The sequence below is a fragment of the Mauremys mutica genome, chromosome 5, assembly GCF_020497125.1.
Source record: "Mauremys mutica isolate MM-2020 ecotype Southern chromosome 5, ASM2049712v1, whole genome shotgun sequence".
Classification (NCBI taxonomy): Eukaryota; Metazoa; Chordata; order Testudines; family Geoemydidae; genus Mauremys; species Mauremys mutica.
Genome location: NC_059076.1, coordinates 34,377,526 through 34,403,504, shown reverse-complemented (window position 1 = coordinate 34,403,504; position 25,979 = coordinate 34,377,526). Strand labels below are relative to the sequence as shown.

Sequence of the window (25,979 nt, the reverse complement as noted above, 5' to 3'; positions counted from 1 at the left end):
GGGATCCACTTGCACAGTTCACTGGCAGGAACAGGCTTTATACTGCATGGTGTATAGTACAGTATATTATATGTCTCTTCATATATTATACAATTTTATTTTAGTTTAGCTTTTCAATATTCTTTTTTAATTTATTCACAAACAAATGGAATTTACTGGTCATTTACTGAAAGGAATTGCAACATGCCAGCTTTGTCACATTTGTGCTACATTAAAGTAATTCATTTTCTTTCACGATAAAATATTACATGTAGTCAAGGGCCGTGAAAAACAATTGTGGTATAATGAAAAGAATTTTGACTACATTTTTATTTTAGATCTCTACAGCTTTGCTCTAGGATTTAGTTTCTTAATTTAGTAATGTGCACATTCTTTCTTCCAGGCCAAAAGTAAAGTGCTCAACCTGAATGAAAATGTGCTGACACCTTTATAGGAAATGTATAACCATTTAAGAGTGTCTTCAAGTTATACAGAGGAAAACATTTGACAATGCCACAACTACTGAAGGAAATCAGAACATAAAACTATAAATAGAAAATGTCAGGATCTATCTTTGAAGCACAATTTAAATGTGATGAGTATGTAAGGATCTGTAACTTTTTTCCTTTTTTTCCTATGGAAACTGAATATTTATTTTTCCTTTGTAAAGTATGAATACCACACTGTACAAGTAACTTTCAGAAGGTAGATTTACAAATTATGAGATCATAGAATCATTTCTTTGTACCTGCAATGAAAGTACATACTGGTCTCTCCAATGTATTATCTTGAAAAAAATATTGGCCACAATCAGACAAATCCTCACTCATGTGAGTAGTCCAATATGAGTGTCTACTCATATGAGTAAAAACTATTTGCTTGAGTACATTTGTGTCCTCAAGCCCCTAAACATAATTTTTTTTATAGGAAGTGAATCATCAATCAAATATAGTTCAATTTGCCTGGAATTAATCTTGTTCTTCCTTTACAACTGAGTAGTACAAGTTTTCAAAGATGATGTTACTAATTTTGCAGCCACACTTTGGTGGAAACACCTGATAACATTTAGGAGGCAGACTACATGGTCACAAACCCCATTTGAACATACAAATAATGTACTGGTTATTAGCATCTACACTCTACTGTTTGTGCCCATAAGTGATTGTGCCTGCAAAATCGTTCTCTCAACTGAGCACAGTTGCAACAATGCAGATGCTAAATCTGAGACCCCATGAAAAATGTGGTTGACAATGTTTTAACATTTCTTAGATCTCACATATGCTGATTCCAAAATATTTTCTCCTTTGTTGTCTTACAATAGACAACACTATTATTTTTTGGGGGTCTTCCTTGGATATTATGGCAAAATTAGGTTAATATTTTACTAGCAATAAAATGAAATTACTATTAAATGTTAACTATTATCATCAAATTATATAGATCCAGAACTGAAAATTATAGTGTTAAAATGCTGTACTTAAGAAAAACTCAATTAAAAATAAATTATTAAAAACTTTGGAGTAATGCTTTAGGGCTTTTTTGTATGCATAATACCATCTTTATAGGCAACAGTTTGTCATCCGAACACAGTGAATCAATTATATTTTTTCCGTTTGGTATTCCCTGCAAGTGTTTTTGAAGTTTGGTAGGAAAGTAAGTGTTCATGAGAAAAACAGATGCATAGTACTGTCTAGAGCCGGGCCAGGCATATTATGTAAACTTCCCCACCCAGCACAGCCAACAGACCTTGGTGCTGATGTGAAACACCCCTGCTGTTTTAGTCAGAGGCCTCTCTTGTACGCAGAGACCATCAGTCATGCTGAATTGTGAGTCAGTTTGGTGAAGGAACTAAAAGATTAGGACTACCAAATTGATTTCACTAGCGAACAAAGATAAATCCCTCCTCCCCTCCCAACTGAATAATTGTTTGGGGGATTATTTCCCCCCCAGATGGATTAGTTTGCATTTTTCCACAGTGAATCTAAGTTTATGTTGCCCTACATTTCTAATCTATTTTATTATTCATTATTTATTGCTAGTAGCACAACAGTGAGCGAGGCACTATAAAAACAGCAGAGAAGACATGTTTCAGAGTAGCAGCCGTGTAGTCTGTATCCGCAAGAGACTAAAATTTATTTGCGCATAGGCTTTCGTGGGCTACAGCCCACTTCATTGGATGCATAGACTGGAACATACAGCAAGAAGATACGTATACATACAGAGCACATGAAAAGGTGGAAGTAGCCATACCAACTGTAAGAGGCCAATCAACTGAGATGAGCTATCAGCAGCAGGAGAAAAAAACCTCTTGAAGTGATAATCGAGATGACCCATAGAAGGTGTGAGGATACTTAACATGGGGAAATAGATTCAATTAGTGTAATGGCCCAACCATTCCCAGTCTCTGATCAAACTTAAGTTAATTGTATCTAATTTGCATATTAATTCAAGTTCAGCCGTCTCTCTTTGGAGTCTGTTTTTGAAGTTTTTTTGTTGTAAAATTGCCACCTTCAAGTCTGTCACTGAGTGGTTAGACAGGCTGAAGTGTTCTCCCACTGGTTTTTTAATGTTATGATTCCTGATGTCAGATTTGTGTCCATTTATTCTTTTGCATAGAGACTGTCCGGTTTGGCCAATGTACATGGCAGAGGGGCATTGCTGGCACATGATGGCATGTATCACGTTGGTAGATGTGCAGGTGAATGAGAAGACATGGTCCTTTATAGCAAGGCATTTAGCCACGAGAAAGAAAAAAGAAATTGCAAAAAATCTTTTCTGTTTTTCTTTTTTTGTCGATACGTTGTGTAAAGTTATACACCTCCATCTGACAAACTTCCATTTATCTCTCCCTGAACCTAGCTTGGCATGATCTATAGAAGGAGCCAAATACAGCTGTGTCTTGTGTATCGGCAAAAGAAGAAGTTTGTTTCTAGATTCGGATTTCATAGGTGTCTCGCAGGTAGAGGGTCTAGCTCACTGAGGGTCTGACCTTCAAAAAACTGAAACATGAGTCGCTTTACTCACATGAGTAGTCCCATTACCTTGAATGGAAGTATTCATGGGGGTAAAATTGCTCTCTGCAGGACTGGGCCCAACAAAAAGCTATAAGGTTGTCTTTTTTTCCCTGGGTACGTAGTAATTTAAGGCTCTTCATTATCTTAATTTAATTGTAAGGAGACTTTAAACCTACATGTTCTCGTGATAGCAACAGGACTGTATTCATTTCAGCTTAAAAGCTTTATCTCATTTCAATTTAAGGCCCAGATCCCACAATCTTTGTTTACTATTTATTCAAGCAAAACTCCCACATACTTCAATGGGAATTTTGTCTGAGTAACATATGACTGGGCACTGCAGTATTTGTCTATATATAAAACGCAAACCCAAAATAAACCCTGCAACACAAATTTCAATTTAAAACTAACAATAACATTGTACATATTTACCTCAGCATCTATTTTTGCAACAATAGTGTTATCATTTTGAACAGAATCTTTGTCTAGCTATCTTTACTTACCTGATTTATGTGTATTTTTATAGCTAATCATTGATTCTGTTATATTTCACAACTCTCCCTGGGAGTTCAGAAAACTAAAGTTTCATTGTATGAATTGGGAAATTAAAAATTATTCCTAATGAGACATAGTGACTGAGTATTTATCTGCATGAGGCATTTCCATTTAAGTTATACTGGTGTCTTTTAAAAACTGATTTAATTAAAGTGAAACAAACCCCTGTGTGAACACTCTTAGTCCAGTTTCACAGTGGCTTGTTTCAGTTTCACTTAAACCTGTCTCCAGTTGCCTTAAGCTAAACCAGAAAAAGTCCCTCAAACAAAAATAAGAATGTCCACAGAGTCTTTGGCATCAAGTTAACAAAATCCATTAAAAATCACATCTTTGGTTATATCAGTGCAATTCTTTCATGTACAGAAACTCTAACTGGGTTTAGAAACACAAGTAAATAGCATTTTCATCACTGAAAAAGAAGGCTACAAAGTTGCAGATTGAACTCACCATATGTCCATCTATTCCTGGAACACCAGGCACTCCAACAGAACCCTGGTGGGAACCATAGACTTGGGTTTAGCAAGTTTAACAGACAAACAAATCATAAACCATGTCAGCTCTAAACCCAATACTTTAAAGAATTATGTTGAATACATGCTTGCCATAAGTCCAAATGTTTTTTAAAATAATCATGTTTGTTGACAGTAAGGGCTCTTCTCACTTGACCGTCTGCACTAATCAGAAGCGTCCTAGTGTTATAATAATAGAGCTACTTGATGTTCTGCTTCATTAACCAAGATCAAATGGCTGATTATATTGTGATGTTCTGAAACCTTCAGTACAAACTAAGGAATTATAATTCAATTCCACTGACCACTGCATGAATCTGGAAGACTGAGAGCCCTACATTTAGTGTTTGGACCTCTGTGATCAAAAATATTCATATTGGGAACCATGCTCCAAAGCTATTAACTGGTAGCACTGATCTATCTTTGGTACTTTTAAGGGATAAGATGGAATTCTGTCTGGCACTGCAAGCAATAGGCACCCTTTTAAACTGCTTAGTTTTATTTACTACAATCAAAACTTTAAAAACCACTATAGATCAAACAAGAAGCAGACATGAAGAAAGAATAAAAAAGAAATCGGCACTGAAATGTAACATTGGAGGGATCTTTTTCATAAAGCTTTAGCACAAATTCAAACTTCTTTATGATGCATTGTCTTCTTGTACTAACTTGTACAACTGTCATTACGAATTTTCAGTGACAATTCGGAAGGTGAGGAAAGCAGCAGTACAGTATGTGCTGACATAGCAGGGGTTTTTTTAAACAGTAAGTTTCAGTGAAAAAAAGTAAATTGAAACTATCCATTTATCTTTCATTTATAAACACATCCTCAGCTCAAATCACAAGTGTCTGAGCCTCTTTAAAAAGGCTAGTTTGTTCTAAAGGAAGGGAATTGCCAATGGTGGGTTGTACTGTTTCCTAGGACTCTTTCAAACAAATCTAGAGCCACCTGCAAAGCCATTCATTTGGGTCCACTTTCTACAAGACCAAAGAATCAGTGGGGGACCCTCTCGCCTCCACCCAGTTATGCACACCAGTTAGAAGGTTCAGTCCAGTGGGAGAAGTCAGGGGACACAGAAATCATTAGGGAATGTGTCCAATACTGATGCCTGCATTTGTGGATGGACTGGGTTAGGAGAACAATGGATGGAAAATTCCTGCTAAATAGGAAAAGGAGGAAATGTGTCATGTGTCCCAGAATGGGCCACAATAAAGGGAGACATCCTGAACTCTCAGAAGGCTCCACAGAGCTACGAGTCCATCAGAAATTGTTTGTATTCCATACAACGTGGCGCTGTAACCTTAGCAAGAGATATCAAACTAGCGTTTCACCCTTCCCCTGCTGGGGAGGCCTTCAGGACCTGGAGGCCCCCTAAGGATGTCTGTACCAGCCCTGTTGTTGCTTGATGCAAGCAGACCATGAATGCTAACCAGGAATAGGGGGCATTAGTGAACACTTCACATATTCTTGCTGTTCCTCCCAAAAACCAGAGGGCAGGGCACAGGCTCAGAAGGGAGGTAAGCCATCAGGCTCTTGACAAACTGTTTTTTTTAGTATGGATTGTTCCCTTATTGATATCTGCTGATTTTTCTTATATTATAAGATGCTAACGTGCATAAATAAAACAGGTTTAAAATTAGCATATGCCTAATCACGCAAAGGGATCTCAGATTTTCTAAAATTCCCTCCCCCGCCCCTCCCCCCAAAAGGTTTTGCTGATATTAAGCAGACTATTAAAGTACCTCCCAAGTCTGAAGGAGTAGTTTTAAAATGGCAACATGGGGAGTAGGGCAGCTTTATAATTTCACACACTGTCTATCAGAGGGTATATTGCTAAGCATACAACGCTCCTCTCCGTGGTCCTAGGGCTTGATCTTGCTCCTATTCGTGTCAGTGGGAAAACTCCCATTGACTTGAATGGTGCTGGATCAAGCCGTTACATCTTCACAGCTTTTACCTTCTTTTTTTTTTGAAAAGTTTTGTTTTAACTGATGCCAAACAACCCACATTTCAAAGAATGCTGTGCCTGTGACAGTCTCAGAGACAGAAAAACAGAGGATAATATTCCCACCTGCGAAGGATAACTATTCTTTTAGGTTTTCTCTAGATGATTTTAAATCATGAAATGATTTTTATTAAACATATTCGACAATATTGTTTACCTTCTGCAATCACTTTTCAAACAATTTGGCCTTCATGATAATTGGGTCACACACTGGCAAAGTGCCATCTACTAGTTTTTATTACCTATATATTTAGTATTGTTCTAATGGGTCAATCCCATAAATCCTTGGTTCATTCCATCAAACTGCAGCAGTCAGTCCTGATGAGTCTAAATAATGCTGAAAGCATTCACAGGAAGTCAGTTGTCAGGTTACCATAGAAATAGGAAGACACCAGCAGGCCACCTGAATACAGCCAACCAAACACCATTTATCAGCAACACCTACATCCTTTATTTCTTCTGGTCATATGGCACTGATCTACTTGAGTAAAGACATGCATTCAATTTGAAACTTAATCCCCCACCTTTCACAGTGTTTTAAGTTTGGTTTCATAGTTATACAGTACTTGAATAAAGAAAATTATAGTGACCTTTTAACCTGCAAGTTCAGCAGACAGATTGAAAACAGTCTGCTCTGCATTGCTTGAATTTCCTATAATGGGCAAAATTAGAAATCTTGTGTCTCACATTATGTAGTTGTATTTTCAGAAAACAAAATTCACAGACTAAACTAACTACTTCAATGTGGTGTACAGTAGCTAATTCCATTCACCTCTCCTGCTTGCAGTTTGGCACTAGGAAGTATAATCACTTTCACAGTATTGTTGTTTATACTATACCTTTTGTCCTGGAGGTCCCTGAGGCCCCTGAAAAGGGAAAATAATTTAATTAGCATAATAATATAGCCAATTTAAGCTTAAATGACCAATTAAAAATGCCTTATTGTGTAAGCATTCTTATGTTGGACTGAGACCAGCTGATGTTTTGGACATCAAGGAAAAGTAAAACTTTCTGCTGGAAATGTACAATGGATCTTTTCTCCTCTCTTTTGGAACAGCATTAACTACACACTGAAAAATTCAGATTTTCCCCCTTTTTTAATCTTTTATATTCCATTCTGTCTGTTTCTTCTTATAGTTGCAACTGTGTCAGCATTTAGAAACTAAGGCTTTTCTGCTTCTGATACCAGCTAAGAAATAGGTGTGCTTCCACAATTAAATACCTACATCACATATTTAAGCAATGAACATTTTTTGGGAAAAAGGTACATAAACTCCCCCTCCCGCCAACACACACCTCTCAGTTTAGGACCAGTAGCTGAGCAAATTGGCATAGCACTTGTGGGACTTTTACAATGCTTTTACTCTTCAACACAGTTTAAAAACATTAACCAATTATTCTTAACACCACCGTTGAGAAATAGGAAAGCATTATTATCCCTATTTTACAGATGATCAGAGAGGTTAATGGGCTGTTGTCTTAAAAAAGCACTTAAACATCTGCTTAACATTAAACATGTGCTCAAGTCCAGTTGATTTCAATGGGACTTCAATGGCCTGGATTCTCCACTCCACCCAAATGGAGCTTGGCTGCAGAGGAGAGGCAGCAGAGAAATCGTGCAGCTCCTAGATCCATGTCAATTGGTCCTGGAGGAAGTCAGACCAGCTCCAATACAACTCCTTCCTGTATCCCTCTTTCTAGGCAATGGCCGAGGTAGGGACAGCTGTTGCAGAAGCTGGTTCTGCCACCTCATCCAGCCTTATACCCCTGGAGAGATTCAAATGCAGGGGAAATTCTTTACTAGTCAGGTATGTCCATTGTCTCTGTGCTGCCTGAGTGACACAAAGCAAACAGAGGAGAACACAGGATCCAGCCCTTTGCCCCAAGTCAAAGAGGGGAGCAGTACCAGCTGGAGTTGATTAGACACTCAGCTTGCACAATGAAAATGCTGCTCTGAAATATAGGGATGGATTCTGTTTTATAGGCATATGCTGTGAAGGCAGGGAAGAGGTTGCCAAGGGAGCCTCCTGGAGTTTCCTGGCACACAGTGGAAGAACAGCCATTACAACCTTCCTCAAGAGGGTGAAGTGTGATCTTCACTCCATCGCTGGCCAGTGGAGATAGAAGCCATGAGAATGTCCATGGTGCAGAATGTGCTCTGTTCAACACACTCTCCCTGCCACGATAACCTTCTGTACTTTTCAACTGTTCATCCCCATAGATGTTGGATGACACACCACAGCCACCACCACTGCTAGCATGGATGAGCTCCAATGGTGGTGAATTATGGGTAGTAAAATTGCCAGTAGGGATGGAGTTATGTAGGTTTTACATGTGGATTTATGTGACTAACTTTGGGCATCCAAGTTTGAAAAATTTAGGTTAGTGCCTTTGGCTGAAGCAAAAGAAATAGAATGTTCTCCTGTTTCACCATCAGAAACCCTATCACTTTCAGGCACTAATTCCCTGAACTAATTCATTGCTGTATTGGATTTCTCATGAATAAGGGTAGCTCATTATTTAGGTTCCAATCCTGCCCCACTGAAGACTATGTGGGTTTTGCTATTGGCATCAATGAGAGCAGGATTAGGACCTAATTGTGCAATATTCTGAGCACCCTCCTTTCTGTTGACTTCAGTGCCTGATCTTGTGAGATGCAGAAAGCCACTTGTGAGGTGCTGAGTGCTTTCAGCTTCCAACCTTCAGTGGGAATTGAGTGTGCTCAGCACTGCGGAGGATCAGCACAGTGGCCGGAACTGCTGTCTGGTGTACTAGGCTGCAGGAGAAGTCCTTCCAGGCCACAGATTTCAAGAAACTGTAGAGTAAGTCAGCTCTTATTTCCATTAAGTGGTTGGCGCTTGGTTATAAGGTCTGTTGGTGGCTGAGGGGGGCGGGAAATGCTGGATGTGTGAATGAAGGAATGCATGTTTCTTGATTTTAATTATGGGTGGCACTAAAGTGCAAGAAATTTCAAAGTGAAGTTGAAAAAATACTAGGATGTTGATAGTGTGTGTGTCCAGTTGAGTGCAGTACATTAGGTAAGTGGTCAGGGGTATAAAAACATATAGTGATAATTTATAAGGTGTATTTTCTCTCTCTCTCTCTCTCCCAGATTGAAAAAGGAGAGAAACCTTCTTCTAGTGCCAGTCACCACGATGCCCATTAATTTAGAAACTCTCAGCCAAATCCCCCACTCTTATCAGATTCCCCTTGTGCTACCTGCAGCAATGCTACAGCTTTCCACGTAGCTGTGCTAGTGAGCAAAAGGGCTCCTTGCAGTTCTCCTGTATCAAGCATACTTGATAACTGTTAGCATCCTCTAATAACCAGGATCAAGTAACTCAAACAGAGAGGTGTACTGTGGGTGGTTACATCATCCCATTACTCCTAATAGCTGATAAAAAAGGATAAACTGTGGAATGGTGGGAACACACCATATGTTTTCCAGTTTGAGCATTATTATTATTGTTTATATAATGACTGGGATGTGTGAGGCACTTTATATACAAAGTAAAAGTCCTGGTCCCTGCCCTGAAGAAATACAGTTACAATGTAGGGCTCTTAACCATTCTGTTGAGGCCAATGGCAGTTTTGTACTGACTTCGGTGTATTGGAGCTATGGTGCTACCCCCCTCTGTACTGGCCAGCAGAGCTGGCTGACCACAGAAAAGAGCACACATTGCAGTGCACCCTGTTAGGGGCACAGCAATTGCCACACCAAGCATACTGGAGCTCCCACTCAGACAGTACAGCTGTAATACAGGAGAGTGGCCTGAAGGTCTGATAGAGCCCTAAATGCTTAAGCATCAGTATAGCGGAAGGTAGCACCAGAGCGGGCATTAGCTAGACTGAAGACCTGAATTTTGATTAGGGGTCTGAAAAAGGATAGTAAGGTCACTTGGTGCACAAGACGAGGGAGAGTGATCCAGGTACATGGGGTGAAGTGGAATAAGGCCATCAAAACCACTGTTACATTGACCATGCTATCAAAAATAGCACCCCCTATAAACCTTGAGACATGCAGTAGAGTGCCTCATACACCTCCAAAATGAAAACAATAGCATCATAACAATGAGTTCTTTAAAGGAAGCCTGTACCAAGACCCCTTAGTCCAGATTGTAAGGGTGAAAAACAATTTTGGATGACAGCTTAAAAAACCCATGGTACTAAATTAAAGTGGCCTGATTCTGAGAAGCACTGAGCTCCCTGAAATCCCACTAAGTCAATGGGAGCTGCAGGTGCTCAGCACATTTGATGAGTACACCACTTTTATTTAAATTCTAATGTGGACTGCGACGGCTAACCTGAAGCAGTCAGGTTTCAATACCTTGGCTTTAATGCCTGCACAAAACAGGGAGCTGAAAAATGCTAAAATACAATAAAAATAAAAGTGTAGCTTCTGCTAATCAGAGGCCATCAAAATCTCTGTAAAGCTTCTGCTTTAAACAGTATAATACCTTAAGATACACAGTGAGTAAATTAGCTAGCTAATATCTCAGAAGGTAATACAGAGCATTACCAGAGATGGAAGATAGGTTTGGGAATGTCTTCTGGAGTCTAACCACTGGCACATACGTTCTGAATGAGAGACTGGAGGGAGGCTGTAGTTCACAAGAATATCATATTGCTAATTGTGTATAATTGCAGCGGGGAAGCTAATTGATTGCTCCAGCTGATTGTAAGTGTGTGTACAACATACTGCACATGCATCCATCTGATGCCAGTGGAAAATGGGATATCCTGGGATAAGGTGACCCAACAGGTTTGTGTGAGTGTGTATGTAAAAGCCAGAAGACTTCCAGATTGACTTTAATCACTACTTTGGGAATTTAATTGGTCTCTGGAGTTCTGTCTCCTTAGGGTTGAGAACAGCAAAGATGAACAAATGGAGGTGTGTCAGATGATTTGACTTGGGTGTTCCCTGGTTAGTAAACACCTAGAGTAAAATTCTGGTGCTACTGGAGTCAATGGCAAAACTCTAGACTTCAGTGGGACCAGGATTTTCTTCTGAACTGCCTTACACAGCCAACTCTCCTACTAAAATGAAAAAGTGGGGGTAAGAACAGAATAATCATTATATTGTCCTAATATTTTTAAGCACAGTCTGTTAACTATGTGTGTTTTAGCGAGTTACAGAACAGGAACAAGTGTTATAGTGAGGAGGAAATATATAAATCTGTTCTGTAAATATTACAATGTAGTTCAAAAGTAAAGTAATTTCAGATTGTAATATTTTAGGAAGAATCACTCAAGGTGTTTTTGTATCCAATTTCAAATTACCTAGATGTTTAATGTTCAAGGAAATGTAAGAAATATGAACTCTGACCATTTTTATTTGTATGTCTGGTATAGCACAGATGATTTGTTTTACAAGATATCAGATTTCATGGATCGCGAATGTAAATGCCAAATGAGAAAACGTAATGAAAAAGTAAAGGATACGTGAGTGCTTTTGCTTATTGAGGCATATTTATATTAGATGCTTTTAAAACATAATGAAGTAAAACACCTTTCAACGGCAATAAATAATTGTATCAAAGTGTGATACTGTGACTTTAAAAAACTCCTCCGTTACCTACTTGCATGTTGGTGTGATGCTCGAGTAAGTGGCTGTGTCACCATCTGCCCTGTAACCCTTGGTGACTCTATGCTGTGCAGCTTTGGCTCAGAGCCTGATACCAGCAGCAGCTGGCTCGCAGCACAGTGGCCTTCCAATAGCCTAGTTATTACTTGCAAGGTGACACCAAGACCCCTTCCAGCCCTGAGTTTCCCCAAACCGTCTCCCCTGCAGTGTCCAGTCCCCCTCACTGGAATACTTGCAAAACCTCACAAATTCGCTGCTCCTTTAAAGAGACAGTACACATTTTGTTGCTCCCTGTATGCTGGCCCTACAAAACTTCCAGCCCGTGCCAGCCTGAGGGCAGAAAAATTGGAATAGAAATCTGAACCAGGGGCAGTGTGAAGCTCTAACCTTATATAAGGGGTGAAATCCAGGCGGCATTGTCAATGAAGGTTTTGTCGTTCACTTCCCTGGAGCCAGGATTTCACTGATCCTGTTTTGTATGCACAATGAGCACATGAAGAAGTTTTGAAAATATGGTCCTGTATGGCTCCAAAAGGAGACTTGCCCCATGCAGTGGTAATTCATTCTTATAGTAGGTATTTACGTTTAACTGCATTTCTCTTTAGCACTGGTGAAGTCAACTGGATAAAACAATAGCTAAGAAAGAAACAAGCTAATCATCAGATAGGAAACTTCACATAAATTCTGATTAAGTAGTGGCTTCAATGCTATATCTATTCACTGATGGAAAAATCAACAACAGCAACAATTAATTAGTTTTCATATAGTGCTTTTCTTCAGCAGATCTCTGTTGCTATGGCATCCCAGAAAATGTAAGTGTCATTCTATTTGATAATAACACAAGTACAGAGGAGATAATTAAAAACTGAGCAATATACTCTTGGAACTAAACGATGGGTCACATCCTGAGCTGAGGTAAATTGGTATAGCTTCAGGTAAGTCAGTAGAGAAATGCTAGTTTATACCAGCTGAGGATCTGGCTCAGTGATGATAACATTTTACCATCTAATTTTGGTTTGCATTATGACTTCAACATTTCAACTTTGGTTCCTTTTTTGGGTCAGTTTAGGTTCCCCGATGTTTGCAAAACTTCCCTTTGAACAAAGCATTGACATTTATGTGCATAGATTTGCACCCATTTATGCCACACAATTTGTGAATTAAAGTAAGACTCAAAATTTCTAGAACAAGAGAGTAATTTACGAATGTAAAGGGTGATGTGCCAAAACTGTTCTCCTAAAACTTTTTTTTAAAAGAATAGTAATTTAAAAAATACAAACAAAAATTCTCCACTGTCCCTCTGTGATTTCATGCATATGGGTCAAAATTTCGGTTTGGCAAAGAAAGATATTGTTAACTCATTCTCGGGGTCCCAAGTGGATAAAGAAAGTAAAAATATCCATTGTATTTTAAAAGATGCTTTCAGAATCAGTTAAATGTTAACATACATCATACTTAGTTAACTGCCTCCCGCTGGATTTGCTGGTCCATGAGGAAAACAGAATGAGTGAGTTACTGGCAGATCACATAGGGAAGAAGTGGGGTGAATTCAATCCTTCATTGACTGAAGGAAGGGCAAAAGCAGGGACAGTGATGCCTCCAGTAATGCCACTTCAGGATAGTAAAACCTCCAGATAAAATCCTGGTACTGAAGAAAGCAGATCTGATAATTCAGTAGTGGCATTTATCCTCTGAATAAATACAGAGCAAATACTCCAGTCTGATGCTACACATGCTATTCCATATGAGGTGCTATTTTTGGGATGAGATTAGCACCAAGAACTGATCATTTGTGATTAAAGCTATGATGACATTTTTCACAAGAATAGGGAATTTGTCTGCCTGAACAAATTGCAATTCGGGCAAGTATATTTTGCCTGTTACATGCCTCTTTTGCAACATGTTGTCACCCAGGTTTGGGCTTTTTTTTTTTTTTTTTTGGTGGGAGAGAAAGGAGTTTTGCAATAGAGAGACACCACCTGACTTAAGCTGGCCAGCTGGGCATCCAGCACCTTTAATCTTCGGCAGTTTTCTCATTTTGGAAACCTATAGAAAATATCAGTTGGATAGAGCCCAAAATGTTCATTATTTGCGCAACAGACCTTAAGTACTCCACTGGAGAGATTATAGTACATCCGTATGACTGTACACTATTCTGTACTAATGTACTGAAAATGTAAGGTATTTGTAGAGTGCATAATTTGTTAAGCATTTGGGCCATATGAAACATGCAAAATATTTGTACATCTGTTGCTCCTACAAAACCCTTCCTTTGCATATTTACACATGCAAACTGATTTCATTTTCTCATTTACTGGCTTACACATAAAATTTATGCACATATGTTTTGCATAGCTTACCTGTTGATCAGATCTTTGAAAATTTGGCCTAACACCTCAGGATCTTAACTAATTACATGTTTTTTCCTTCCAAACTAGAGAGACAATTATCCATTCTGAAAAACAACTAAATCTAGTTTACTCACAAACACTAGAGATCCTTGAGGTATATTTAAAACATACAAAAGCATACTAACACATACTACATTTTCATATGAGACGCCAAATTAAAACATGCAGAGACTTGATGTATAGGAACATATTAAAAAGGATGAAAAACCAATGACTGGCATTCTTACTGGCACTAGCACTAGCAACTGAAAACAGCCACGTAGATTTGTGTTGGAGGAAGGAATAATTGCCTTGGGATTTATAGGCTGAAAATATGACTGCCAACTTTTAGCCCTTAAACTGCAAATTGTAGCCAACTAATTCTAAACTAACCTCATCCAGGATTTATATGGACTACACTGCCGGAATGGCACAAATGGTGCACTACAGCTTTGTCTATATCCTACATGTATAAAAGCAAAATTATTAAACTTCTCAGCTGGTGTAAATTCCCATAGGTTCAGGCAGACTTCACGAAATCAATGGAGCTGTGGGAATTTACATCAGCTGACGATTTACCCCTCAGGATTTCACCAAAGTTTAAATTAATAGTACTTCACAGTCTCTGTTCTGACATCCCCTTTAAGTTTATTTCATTGAGTTAGATTATTTTCTTTTTCTCCATATGAAAATTAATAGGTTTTCAGTTTTAAGATTTGTCACTTTGAGAATTCAGGGTCCGATCCTGCAGTCTTCTACTAGTCTTCAAGGGTGACAGTTTCTTATGAGAGAGGACTCCAGGATCAGGCCCTTATTTTGCATATCTGAAAAAAACAACATGTAGATCATGTTTTCTAGAAGAGTTGCCCAGTGAAAATGGACAAATGCAAAGTTGTTAATCCTACAGACTTTATACGTAACTTGGGGTGGTTTTGCACTAGGGATGATTATTGTAGCATGAGACTTTTTTTGCATCCCAAAAGCAAAGGTCCATATTTACCACTAGTACACTCTGACTGCTTTGCACTACTCTAGGGATGCAAAACAGCTGTAAACTTGGCTTACTTGACTGTTAAGCCAAGTGTCCAGCTGCTCTGTGCCACCGATGTGGCACAAAGCAGCTGGCATGTACCACTGAACTTGACACAAAATGCTTTAAGAAGTGTTTAAACACGCCAAATGCAGACTGCAAAGTATTCATAAAACATAGTATAAGAACATTAATATTTCAGTGCCAGAGTTGAGGTTTCCTGTCACAAACCACAAATGAGGCACTCATTAGACTGCAACCAGAAATTCTAACTCCTGGTACAAAATGATCAGCAATTCGATTTCTTATTCTCAGTTCTGAAAATGAGAAGGAGATAATGGGGACCATTTCTTGGGTATTAAAGCTTGTACAGCATATTGGTCAGGACACATAGGCAAATAAAACACAGACAACAGGGATGGATAGTAACAGCAGGCTTCAAGTGTGGCAGTTGGAAGGGGCACAATCCACCCAGCCCCTCACATACCAGGCATTTTACTTAGTCCAATATGGAGCTAAATGGCCACACACCAGCTAACCAATAATTCAGAGCTGACTCACTTTAGCCTAACTTCACAACTCAGCCCACCCCTGAATCTTCTCCCAACCCTACACACACTCAAGGGGGAATTAGGGTTACCTCAGTCTCACAAGACGTAGTGTTCCTTTCTTCAGATACACAAAAATGACAATTAGTTATCTCCTGGGCCTTTTACTCAGATTTAGCTCCGGGTGCTGACTTTTAACCTTTATCTGCATTAGACTCAAGACACAAGAGGTGACAAACTAAATATTTCTTTATCACTTCCTAACCTTAAATATTTGTATTCTCATTCCTTTTCACCTAAAACTGGTCTTCCATGATGCTGCAAGGAAAGTGACCCTCCCATCCTTGACATCCTGCCAATTTGGCCCTAACGGAAAAAACACCTTCCCAGTACAGAAGATACAATACGTCAGAGCCACAGTACCTAGGAAACTGAAATCAACAGTATCTCAACAATAGGAAGGGAGAGGGGGGCAGCAATAGCTTCAAGATGGCCCCAAGACTTATGGGGCATCATTACATTGAAATGAGGGTGCCTGAAAGAGCTCATTGGCTCCCTCTATTCCCCCATCACTCCCACTGGCCAATGAGAAGCAGAGAACCCCTTCTCTCTCCTTGAGGGGCATTCCCACCTTCATTCTGAGGCACCTGGGAGAGTGGGGACTAAGCTCCTGCATGTCTGAGCACAAGCATTTCCTCTCCTATGCCTCTCTGGAACCAGGGGTTGGCCATCCCCAAGCTGGTCCAACCAAACCTCCGTCCAGCTAAGGTGAGGAGTGGCATTGTAATACTAACTGCCCTACTGATTTCATCTGAAGTGTGTTTTTTCCTTTATCAGTCAATGCATCATTGTTATTTGTTCAAGAGCTTTCAGTAAAATGGAGCAGACCATCAGCTGCTGTAAATTGTCATAACTCCATTGAAGTCAGTGGACCTCTCATTTAACTGAAGAAAATTATTCTCAGGAATCTAGCTACATTAAAATGATTTAAAACTATTGTGTACAGAAGTATGAATTGTTTTAAATTTACTTATAAGAATTTAATACATCCAATGAGTTGTATGCACATGTGAATAATATTTAAAAAGTCACTGTGCTCACTCTAGGCCTTACACATGTATGCAAATTGTGTCTATATGCTCTGATCACATTTTAGTTCCAATCTATCCTTACTTCAGTATGCCTGAATAACTCTTATTAAAGTTAAGAAAAGTTATGCAAGCAAACTGACGGAAAGTGTGTGTGAAGATTTTTTTTTAATTGGTGCTTCTAAATAATTATTATATTTGCTACTATAATAGCCAAGTTCTAAGCCTGTGTGAATTCAGACCTTATATGACTTTACAGTGTCTCTGTAATACAGTTTGAAAGTATAGGGAGGGTTCATTTTGAGAACTATTGTGATGAAACCTCTGCCATAATAACTATGTAAGGAGTAGCACACAATATGGTGTGCAGTTGCTGTGAGATAACTGTATGCTGTGGGTGAATACAGACACACAGGCTGGCAAGACTTGCTATCATCTCATTATCTCCCAACAATCCCTCTCTGTGAAGTTTTATTCCATTTGGAAGGCTGCAAGACTGACTGTTTGTGAGAGGAGAAAATAGTTAGCAAAGCTAAGTAGTTTCAAGCTGTGCACTGCAGTTGTTGGTCCATAATTGCAAAGATTGGAACCTTAGTTTCCCCCATTCTAATAATACATCTCACATTTATGGGAAGATGTCAAGGCACTTTACCAACATAAAGGTCTTCTGACGTCCTTATTAGGTAGGTGTGTGTATTTCCACTTAAATAGTATCGGGCCTGATCCTGTAGCATTTATTCACATGAGCAGAGTAATCCCAGAGAACCTAATTTTTGGAATGGTTCACTCCATCTCAATTAGTGGCAAGGAGGTTGCAGGCACCTTGCACTGCTGCAAACCTCATCCAGGTAGACTTTGCCTCTGGTGATCCTGTGCCAAGGTCTGTACTAGAAGACACTGCTACAGAGCCTGAGCGAATCTGGTCCACAGTGCATTAATGAGAGAGCACATAGAACAGTATTACAGCAAGCGTAAAACAAACCCACAGCTATTATACACATTATAATCAATGGGCAATCAGAAAAACAGAAGAGGGAAGGAGAAAAGAAATAAACTGATTAGAACATTGGGTGGTACTCTTTTTTCTTTAACCATTATCTTCAAATGAACAAGCCATTCCTAGCAGGGCATTTCAGAGCCTAGACATTTCTTAGGTTCATCAGCTTCTAAGAATACGTGCCTATTGCCATCCAAAATAATCTGAAGTTTTTCAAGGTAAAGTGACACCATTTCTGCTCAAAACTTCAGAAATTCAGACTATAAGCAATCAAATTTGTGTCTGATTACTGATCCTGTTATCTTGCTACCCAGGGCTTCTAGAGATCCACAAATCCAAAAGGGCCATGGGCTGTGATTTTGTCAGATCTCATAAGAAAATAGGGTTGGGCCTGGCCAGCACTGTGAGAGGAGACCTCAAAGGACAAAAAAAACAGTGTATGGACCACATATCACATGTGCACTGGGCAGCAGTCACTCTTTCACTGGCTCATTGGTTGAAGTGGGGGTTAAAAGTGATGGTTCTCATTTTATTTCAAATTGCATGGGATTAGTCTTCTTGATACAGCAGAACACATCTATTTCCAGATCACTGTACTCATAAAAAATGAATTCCGTTGAGTACCGAATTAAGGGCCAGATGCTCCCATATATGGGGGAAAAAACTCATAGGGAGGAGAAGACCACCCCATGAATTTCAGTGTGCAGCATTTCCTCTTTATTGTTCCATCAGGGAAAGGGGCCAGGATTGTCACCAAAGAGCCAGGTGAGAGTTGGGCTCTCTAAAGAAGTGGGCAAGAGGCAACAATTAAGCTTTGAAGGGAGGACATATACGGGGACTCCCTGGGAGTGGAATATTATGCAACTCGGCTGGCTCTTTCGCCTTTCTGTGCTGTGCTACCAGCTGTTTGGGTTCCCCTCTGCTTCTGTAAGTTGAGAGAAGAATCTGGCCTTAAGAGTCAGCCTGTTGTGCATAGGAGGAGACCTGTAATTCAGTGCTCTCATTACAGAGGAGGATCCATACACTTTTGTAACAAAAAAAGGTTAAGTAGAACAAAACCATAAGACTCTTCGGAGTTATTAATTATGAAGAGAACATAAAGTTATAAAAAGTAACTGTTTAGTGAACTGCAAACAGAAGAAATAAAGGTACTTACCATCCAGCCTTGTTCACCTGGTTTTCCTGGCTCTCCCTTAAAAACAAATTGGATTTATATCAATGATATTTACATTCACTCTAGGGTGACCAGATGTTCCGTTTTTATAGGGACAGTCCCATTTTTTGGGACTTTTTCTTATATAGGCGCCTATTACCCCCCACTCCCTGTCCCTTTTTTTCACAGTTGCTATCTGGTCACCCTAATTCACTCCCTACTTAGTAACATTAAAATGTCTATTAACTACATTACACCAAAATACCTACTGAAGCACGTGAGAGCTGCATGGAGATATATATATTATTATGATCACTGGCTACTAAAATGGCAGGTAAAAATCCTTCCTGGTAACATGATGGGCTTCAAAGAGTTGCTAGTTGTTTTTTTAATCTTTTAATAGGATAATTTTCTTAATTCAAGAGCTCTTAAGTACCAAATATCCTGTCTTGCAGTCCCCTGTTCTAATGAACAGACACCGTTCCTTCCCAGCAAACTGCAGTTTTAAAGAAAAATGAAGTAATGTTGTTTTGCATATGTATCCCAAGACCTGCTTTTTGTGTATTTCAAAGTCATTTACAGCTACATATTACATTCTCTGTGAGTAGGCTTATAAATGACTTTGCAAAGTAAGTGTTGTTGTGGCCATGTCGGTTGCAGGATATTAGAAAGACAAGGTGGGTGCGGGAATATCTTTTATTGGACCAGCTTCAGTTGATGAGAGAGACAAGCTTTCAAGCTTAAACAGAGCTAAGATCAAAAGCTTGTGTCTCTCACCAACAGAAGATGGTCCAATAAAAGAGATTCCCTCATGCACCTTGCCTCTTTGCAAATTAATGCTTTGGCACATTACATAAACTGCTAAAAACCTAGGCTTGATATTTTCAAAGCCACACCACTCCTATTAATGTCTATGAGAGTTGTGTGGATCAATCCCATAGCTGGCTTTGAAAATCTCAACATAGAATTTTTCCAAACTCGGTCTCACACCGAGTAGGTCAGAAGAGGAATTACTGTTCAGCTGACTGATAGGAACCTTTCCATTTTCTCTGCAGTGATAAAGAAGACACTAGTATTTTGTGTCACAAAACTGATGGGTTTTATTTAATCTTATTAGATGTAAAGGAGGCAAAGCAGAGCCAGGGTTGCTTCAAACTTTCTCAGAGCATGCTAGAGGCACCCAATTTAAATGATGCTAGAGTTTTAGAAGCACATTGTTGTATTCTGGGACATAAGCACTAAGAAATCCCCAGAATAGCTGCAGTGAGACCTGATTTCTCATTCCATTCCCTTCTGAGGATGCATGCGGTACTGAAACTTAGGTGTTGGTGCAACTGTCCACATGGGAAGATAAGATAAGGCAGGTCCACCACTGGCCAGTTTTCCTTTAAATACATTTAGTTGCAGAGGAGGGCACATTGCCGATCTCATTAATGGTTGCTCTAGTATGGAGTTTGCTGATGGTGGAGGGGTCTGTGTCCTCTAGCTGTGGAATTCTTCAGTGTCTCTTTTCTTACACTCTCTAATCACTGCTTTGTTGGATGTGTGAGACAAGGGAGATTAATTTTCAGCTGAAAGATCCATTTGTGTTTAAATATCAGAAACAAAGGTGTCAGTCAGGAAGATGCCATGTAGCCCCTTTACAAGTTTTTCCTGTCTGATTAAATATAAATCAGTCAGCCACAGAAGAACGAGCCCTGGTGTCAGGATGCCAGGGGATTCATTGTGCAGAAATCAGGAAATGTCATTCCCATGAGCCTGAGGGCTGAGTTTGTGTCTGCTCTGGGAAGAGGGCAGCCTCAGCCAAATACATACAGCAGTAACTAGTGAGGGAGTGCTTATCTCTGAATGGTGGCAACCTCTGCTGCTGCATAACTTGGGAGAGCCACAGAATTTAACTAGGTCATCATCTGATGGTGTCAGTCCAGTCCTGCAAGGTGCTGATTTTGCAAAGTCCCACTGACTTCACTGGGAAACCCACTTAGGCTTTTGAAAAATCCCACTAGGTGCCTATCTGCATCTTTTTAGGCACCTGAATACATTTGAAAATCTGGCCCTCAGGACCCTAAATAAAATGTAAAAAAACCACTGATGTTACATACAAGTCAACTATATCTAAATGGTTGATTTAGACACAATGCTAGAAAAGGAAATGGAATAGTTCTCAGACATCCTAGCTTTCTCTGACATTGACACACTGTCGCTAAATTGTTCCATCTTTGATGAATGTTTTGACACTGGCTAGGAAGCAATTTGTGCATATGGTAAATGGCGGCTGAAGGTAACTATTCTTAAGTGTTATTTTTTGTGCGTGTCAACTTGTGTGTGTTAAAAGTGCCGTATTGACTGCCCTAGGAATTGGCCTTTATCCACAGGTATAGAGGAGTATAAGTGTAAGGTTTCACAGACTGTCCCATTAAAGTGCCTTCACTATGGCTTGGAAGGACTGCAGAAATAAAAGGGTAAATCAGTCTCTGTGCTACTAAGGCCTGGTCTACACTAGGCGTTTAAATCGGTTTTAGGAGCGTAAAACCGATTTAACGTCAAAACCGTCCACACTAGGAGGCACCTTTTATCGATTTTAATGGCTCTTTAAACCGGTTTCTGTACTCCTCCCTAACGAGAGGAGTAACGCTAGTATCGGTATTAACATATCGGATTAGGGTTAGTGTGGACGCTGATCGACGGTATTGGCCTCCGGGAGCTATCCCACAGTGCACCAGTGACCGCTCTGGACCGCAATCTGAACTCGGATGCAGTGGTCAGGTAAACAGGAAAAGCCCCGCGAACTTTTGAATATTTCCTGTTTGCCCAGCGTGGAGCTCCGATCAGCACGGGTGGCGATGCAGTCCGAAATCAAAATAAAAAAAAGAGCTCCCGCATGGACCATGCGGATGTGATCGCTGTAAGGGCAGGCAAATCCGTTCTATCCGTTCTATCAGCGCTCCGTTACAGAAGATGAAATTCAGAATCCTTTTTTAAAAATCTCCAGACAGACGCCATAGCAGGGACTCAGCGCACTGCAGCGTGACAAGCGTAACGGAAAGCCAAAGAATCAAATGGATGCGCATGGACTGGAGGACTGAAGCTATCCCACAGTTCCTGCAGCCTCCTAAAATTATTTGCATTCTTGGCTGAGCTCCAAATGCTTCTAGGGTCAAACACAGTGCCCGCGGGTCAGGGCATAGCTTGGCAATCTACTCACCCACCCCCCACCCACCCCCAGAAGCGAAAGGTAAAACAATCCTCTGACTCTTTTACATGTCACCCTATCTTTACTGAATGCTGCAGATAGACGCGATAGTGCAGCACTCAACACCAACATCCTTGCTCCCCCCCCCGCCATGGGCGGCTGATGGTACAAAAGGATGGAAATCCATCCTCATCATCAGCATAAGCTGATCGTACAAAATGATGGAAATCCATCCTCATCATCAGCCTCAGCTGATGGTACAAAAGGACTGGTAACCGTCCTCGTCATCAGCCTATTGGCCCTAATTTTTTCTGGTGGATGGATGGTGCAATATGGCTGGTAACCATCCTCATCATAGCAACAGGGGGCTGAGCTCCATCAGCCCCCACCCTTCATGTGTAAAGAAAAGATTCAGTTGCCCCTGGACTAGCAGTGGGATGCTGGGCTTCTCTCCTACACACTGCTTAATGTCCTGTCTGGACTATCATAGCAGCTGGAGGCTGCCTTCCACTCATTTCTCACTAACAAGTCAGTGTGTCTTATTCCTGCATTCTTTATTAATTCATCACACAAGTGGGGGGACAATGCTACGGTAGCCAAGAAAGGCTGGGGGAAGAACGGAATCAACAGGTGGGGTTGTTACAGGAGCACCCCCTGTGAATAGCATACAGATAATAATTTCTGCGGGCTCTGACACAGAGCAGGTGGTTCTCTAGCATACTTGCCTATATTAGGCAGCACTGATTCTATTTTTAGATACCAAAAAGGAGGGATTGACTCAGGGAGTCATTCCCAATTTTTGCTTTTGCGCCCCTGGCTGATCGGCCAGGGGCACTTATGACAGCAGCCAATGGTACAAAAGGATGGAAGGTGCAATATGGCTAGTAACCACTCTTGGCTTTTGCGCCCCTGGCTGATTGACCAGGGGCACTAGCAGCAAATGGTACAAAAGGACTGGTAGCCATGATCATCCTCAGTTCCAATTTATGGAAGGGTTTGGATGGTGCAATATGGCTAGTAACCATCTCTGCTGTCATGCAAAAGCAAAAGCATGCTTCTGTGTAGCGCTGCTGAATCGCCTCTGTGAGCGGCATCTAGTACACATACGGTGAGAGTCACAAACGGCAAAAAAAGCTCCATGATTGCCATGCTATGGCATCTGCCAGGGCAATCCAGGGGAAAAAGGCGCGAAATGCTTGTCTGCCGTTGCTTTCCCAGAGGAAGGAGTGACTGACGACATTTACCCAGAACCACCCGCGACAATGATTTTTGCCCCATCAGGCACTGGGATCTCAACCCGGAAGTTCCAAGGGGCGGGGGAGGCTGCGGGAACTATGGGATAGCTAGGGAATAGCTACCCACAGTGCAACGCTCCAGAAATCGACGCTAGCCACGGACCATGGACGCACACCACCGATTTAATGTGCTTAGTATGGCCGCGCTCCACCCGATTTTATAAATTCTGTTTTACAAAACCGGTTTATGCAAATTCGGAATAATCCCGTAGTATAGACGTACCCTTATTCTCATTCTGCTCCCTTTGCTTGAGAAGCAAAAATCAAGTCGCATTTTAATCAGGGTACGTCTACACTACGGGACTATTCCGAATTTGCATAAACCGGTTTTGTAAAACAGATTTTATAAAATCGAGTGCGCGCGGCCACACTAAGCACATTAATTCGGTGGTGTGCGTCCGCGGTCCGAGGCTAGCGTCGGTTTCTGGAGCGTTGCACTGTGGGTAGCTATTCCCTAGCTATCCCATAGTTCCCGCAGCCTCCCCCGCCCCTTGGAACTTCCGGGTTCTGTCTGGAGAATTTTAAAAAATGATTCTGAATTTCATCTTCTATAACGGAGCGCTGATAGAACGGATTTGCCTGCCCTTACAGCGATCACGTCCGCATGGTCCATGCTGGAGCTCTTTTTTTATTTTGATTTCGGACTGCATCGCCACCCGTGCTGATCGGAGCTCCACGCTAGGCAAACAGGAAATATTCAAAAGTTCGCGGGGCTTTTCCTGTCTACCTGACCACTGCATCCGAGTTCAGATTGCAGTCCAGAGCGGTCAGTGGTGCACTGTGGGATAGCTCCCGGAGGCCAATACCGTCGATCAGCGGCCACACTAACCCTAATCCGATATGTTAATACCGATATTGGCGCTACTCCTCTCGTTAGGGAGGAGTACAGAAACCGGTTTAAAGAGCCCTTTATATCGATATTAAGGGCCTCTTGGTGTGGACGGGTTGGGCGTTAAATCGGTTTTACGCTCCTAAAACCGATTTAAACGCCTAGTGTAGACCAGGCTTCAGTCTTGCTCTCCATCATTCTTGACCTTCCCCAGCCTCTTGTGCATTATCCAGAGAAAATTATAGTATTGGAGTCAGACAGCTGATTCTGATCTCACTTAAGCAACTGTAGCGCAGGAGTAACTCCACTATGTGAGTGGAGTTGTACCAGGGTAAGGAATATCAAAATGAAGCCCAAAGTTTCTTTTTGACAATCCAGGGATGGTGCATCACTGGCAGAAGTGAGTGGGTGGCTGAGATGAACCTTAAATAATGGAAAGTAGTAGATGTATACAACTTTTCACAGTGTTCTTCTAACCAAAGGTTTTACAAGGCAACTGTTGCAAGGTTTTTTGGACTCAGACTTCTAAATGCCAGGTCTTGTTGGGTTTTCCAAAGAAGTTTTAATAGAGCTGAATTATTATTGTTATGTTATGTCCTATACTTTTCTACAGTTAATATAATGTAGGATGAGGCACTCAGAATGAGATCAGAACATGAGCTTGGATGTATTTTCCTTTTGGAAAAAAAGGACTCTTTAGGAAAGGTTTATGTCTTTCTGCCCTGGCCTCACATGTGGAACCATGAATTTTCCTTCACAATGTTGATTTTATGTCCCATAGGACTATGAAAAATGGAAGGGGGGTGGGCGATCTCCTTAAAATAAACCTAAAGAGTTTAGTGCGCCATTAAAGTGTAAAATCATGAGCATTTCCAAGACTTGTTAAAAATAGGGCCAAGTGACTTTTGTATTTATGTTTTAATTTTAAAAAGTTTTGTCAGACCTCCAACAACAAAATGCCAAAAAGCTAAAGGCCTGATTCTTCTTCCCAAACAAATGATGACTGTGAGTAGTGCCATTGAAATGTATGGGACTTTCTGAGGAGCAGTATACTGCTCAACTTGAGTATGGATGGCAGAATCAGGCTCTGAGAATAGTGTACAGAGTTTAACAATCTATTTCCTCTAATTTCATTTTTAAAAAATATCAATCATCATTAGGGAACCAGAAGTCAAATCAAACACACAATAACTAGATTCAAGTTTAGCTTTAAACAGTGAGGGGCTGTGTGGAAACATTCTCTTCTTATTTGCAAAGAGGCTATCCAGCACTGCAATAATTAGAATACCAGGGAACAATTCAGAAAGGTCAGGAACCGGGGGAAACAATTTTCACAACTGAGAATCATGATATCTGGGTGCTGTTCCTAGCCAGGCTACTTACTGACTGTGTTGCCATAAGCATGTCATATAACCTGCCTATGGCTCAGCTTTCTCATTGATAAGATGTGAATAATACTATTTCCCATCCCACAGGAGTGTTTCTGAGTTTACATTTATTCATGCTTGTAAAGCACTCATATACCACAGTGATGCCACTACATCCTCTAGGCTAACTCACCGGTACTCCAGGCATCCCTCGGGGGCCATCTTTGCCAGTGTCTCCTGGAGGACCTCTGGGTCCTGGTGGCCCTGGAGGACCAGGGGGTCCAGCTTGTCCTTGATCACCCTGAACAGGAGTCAACAAAATCATCATCAGAAGTTTGTCTTCAGATGTACAAAGCCCAACAAAAAGGCACCAATTTACCTACATGAGTTCCTGATGGGCTGAAATTGCTGCTATGAGCAGGAAGCTTACACTTTGATCATG

At 40.7% G+C, this 25,979-nt stretch overlaps 1 protein-coding gene across 1 annotated transcript in view; it reads right to left on the bottom strand.

Annotated features, from left to right (window-relative positions):
• Positions 1 to 25,979, bottom strand: part of COL25A1 (collagen type XXV alpha 1 chain) — a 454,889-nt gene that overhangs the window by 102,518 nt on the left and 326,392 nt on the right. The window contains exons 12-15 of the mRNA XM_045019561.1: positions 25,731 to 25,838; positions 18,857 to 18,892; positions 6,903 to 6,929; positions 3,996 to 4,040 (exon numbers count right to left, since the gene is read on the bottom strand). Coding sequence (XP_044875496.1) covers positions 3,996 to 4,040; positions 6,903 to 6,929; positions 18,857 to 18,892; positions 25,731 to 25,838 — 216 coding nt within the window. The remainder of the gene's footprint in view (positions 1 to 3,995; positions 4,041 to 6,902; positions 6,930 to 18,856; positions 18,893 to 25,730; positions 25,839 to 25,979) is intronic.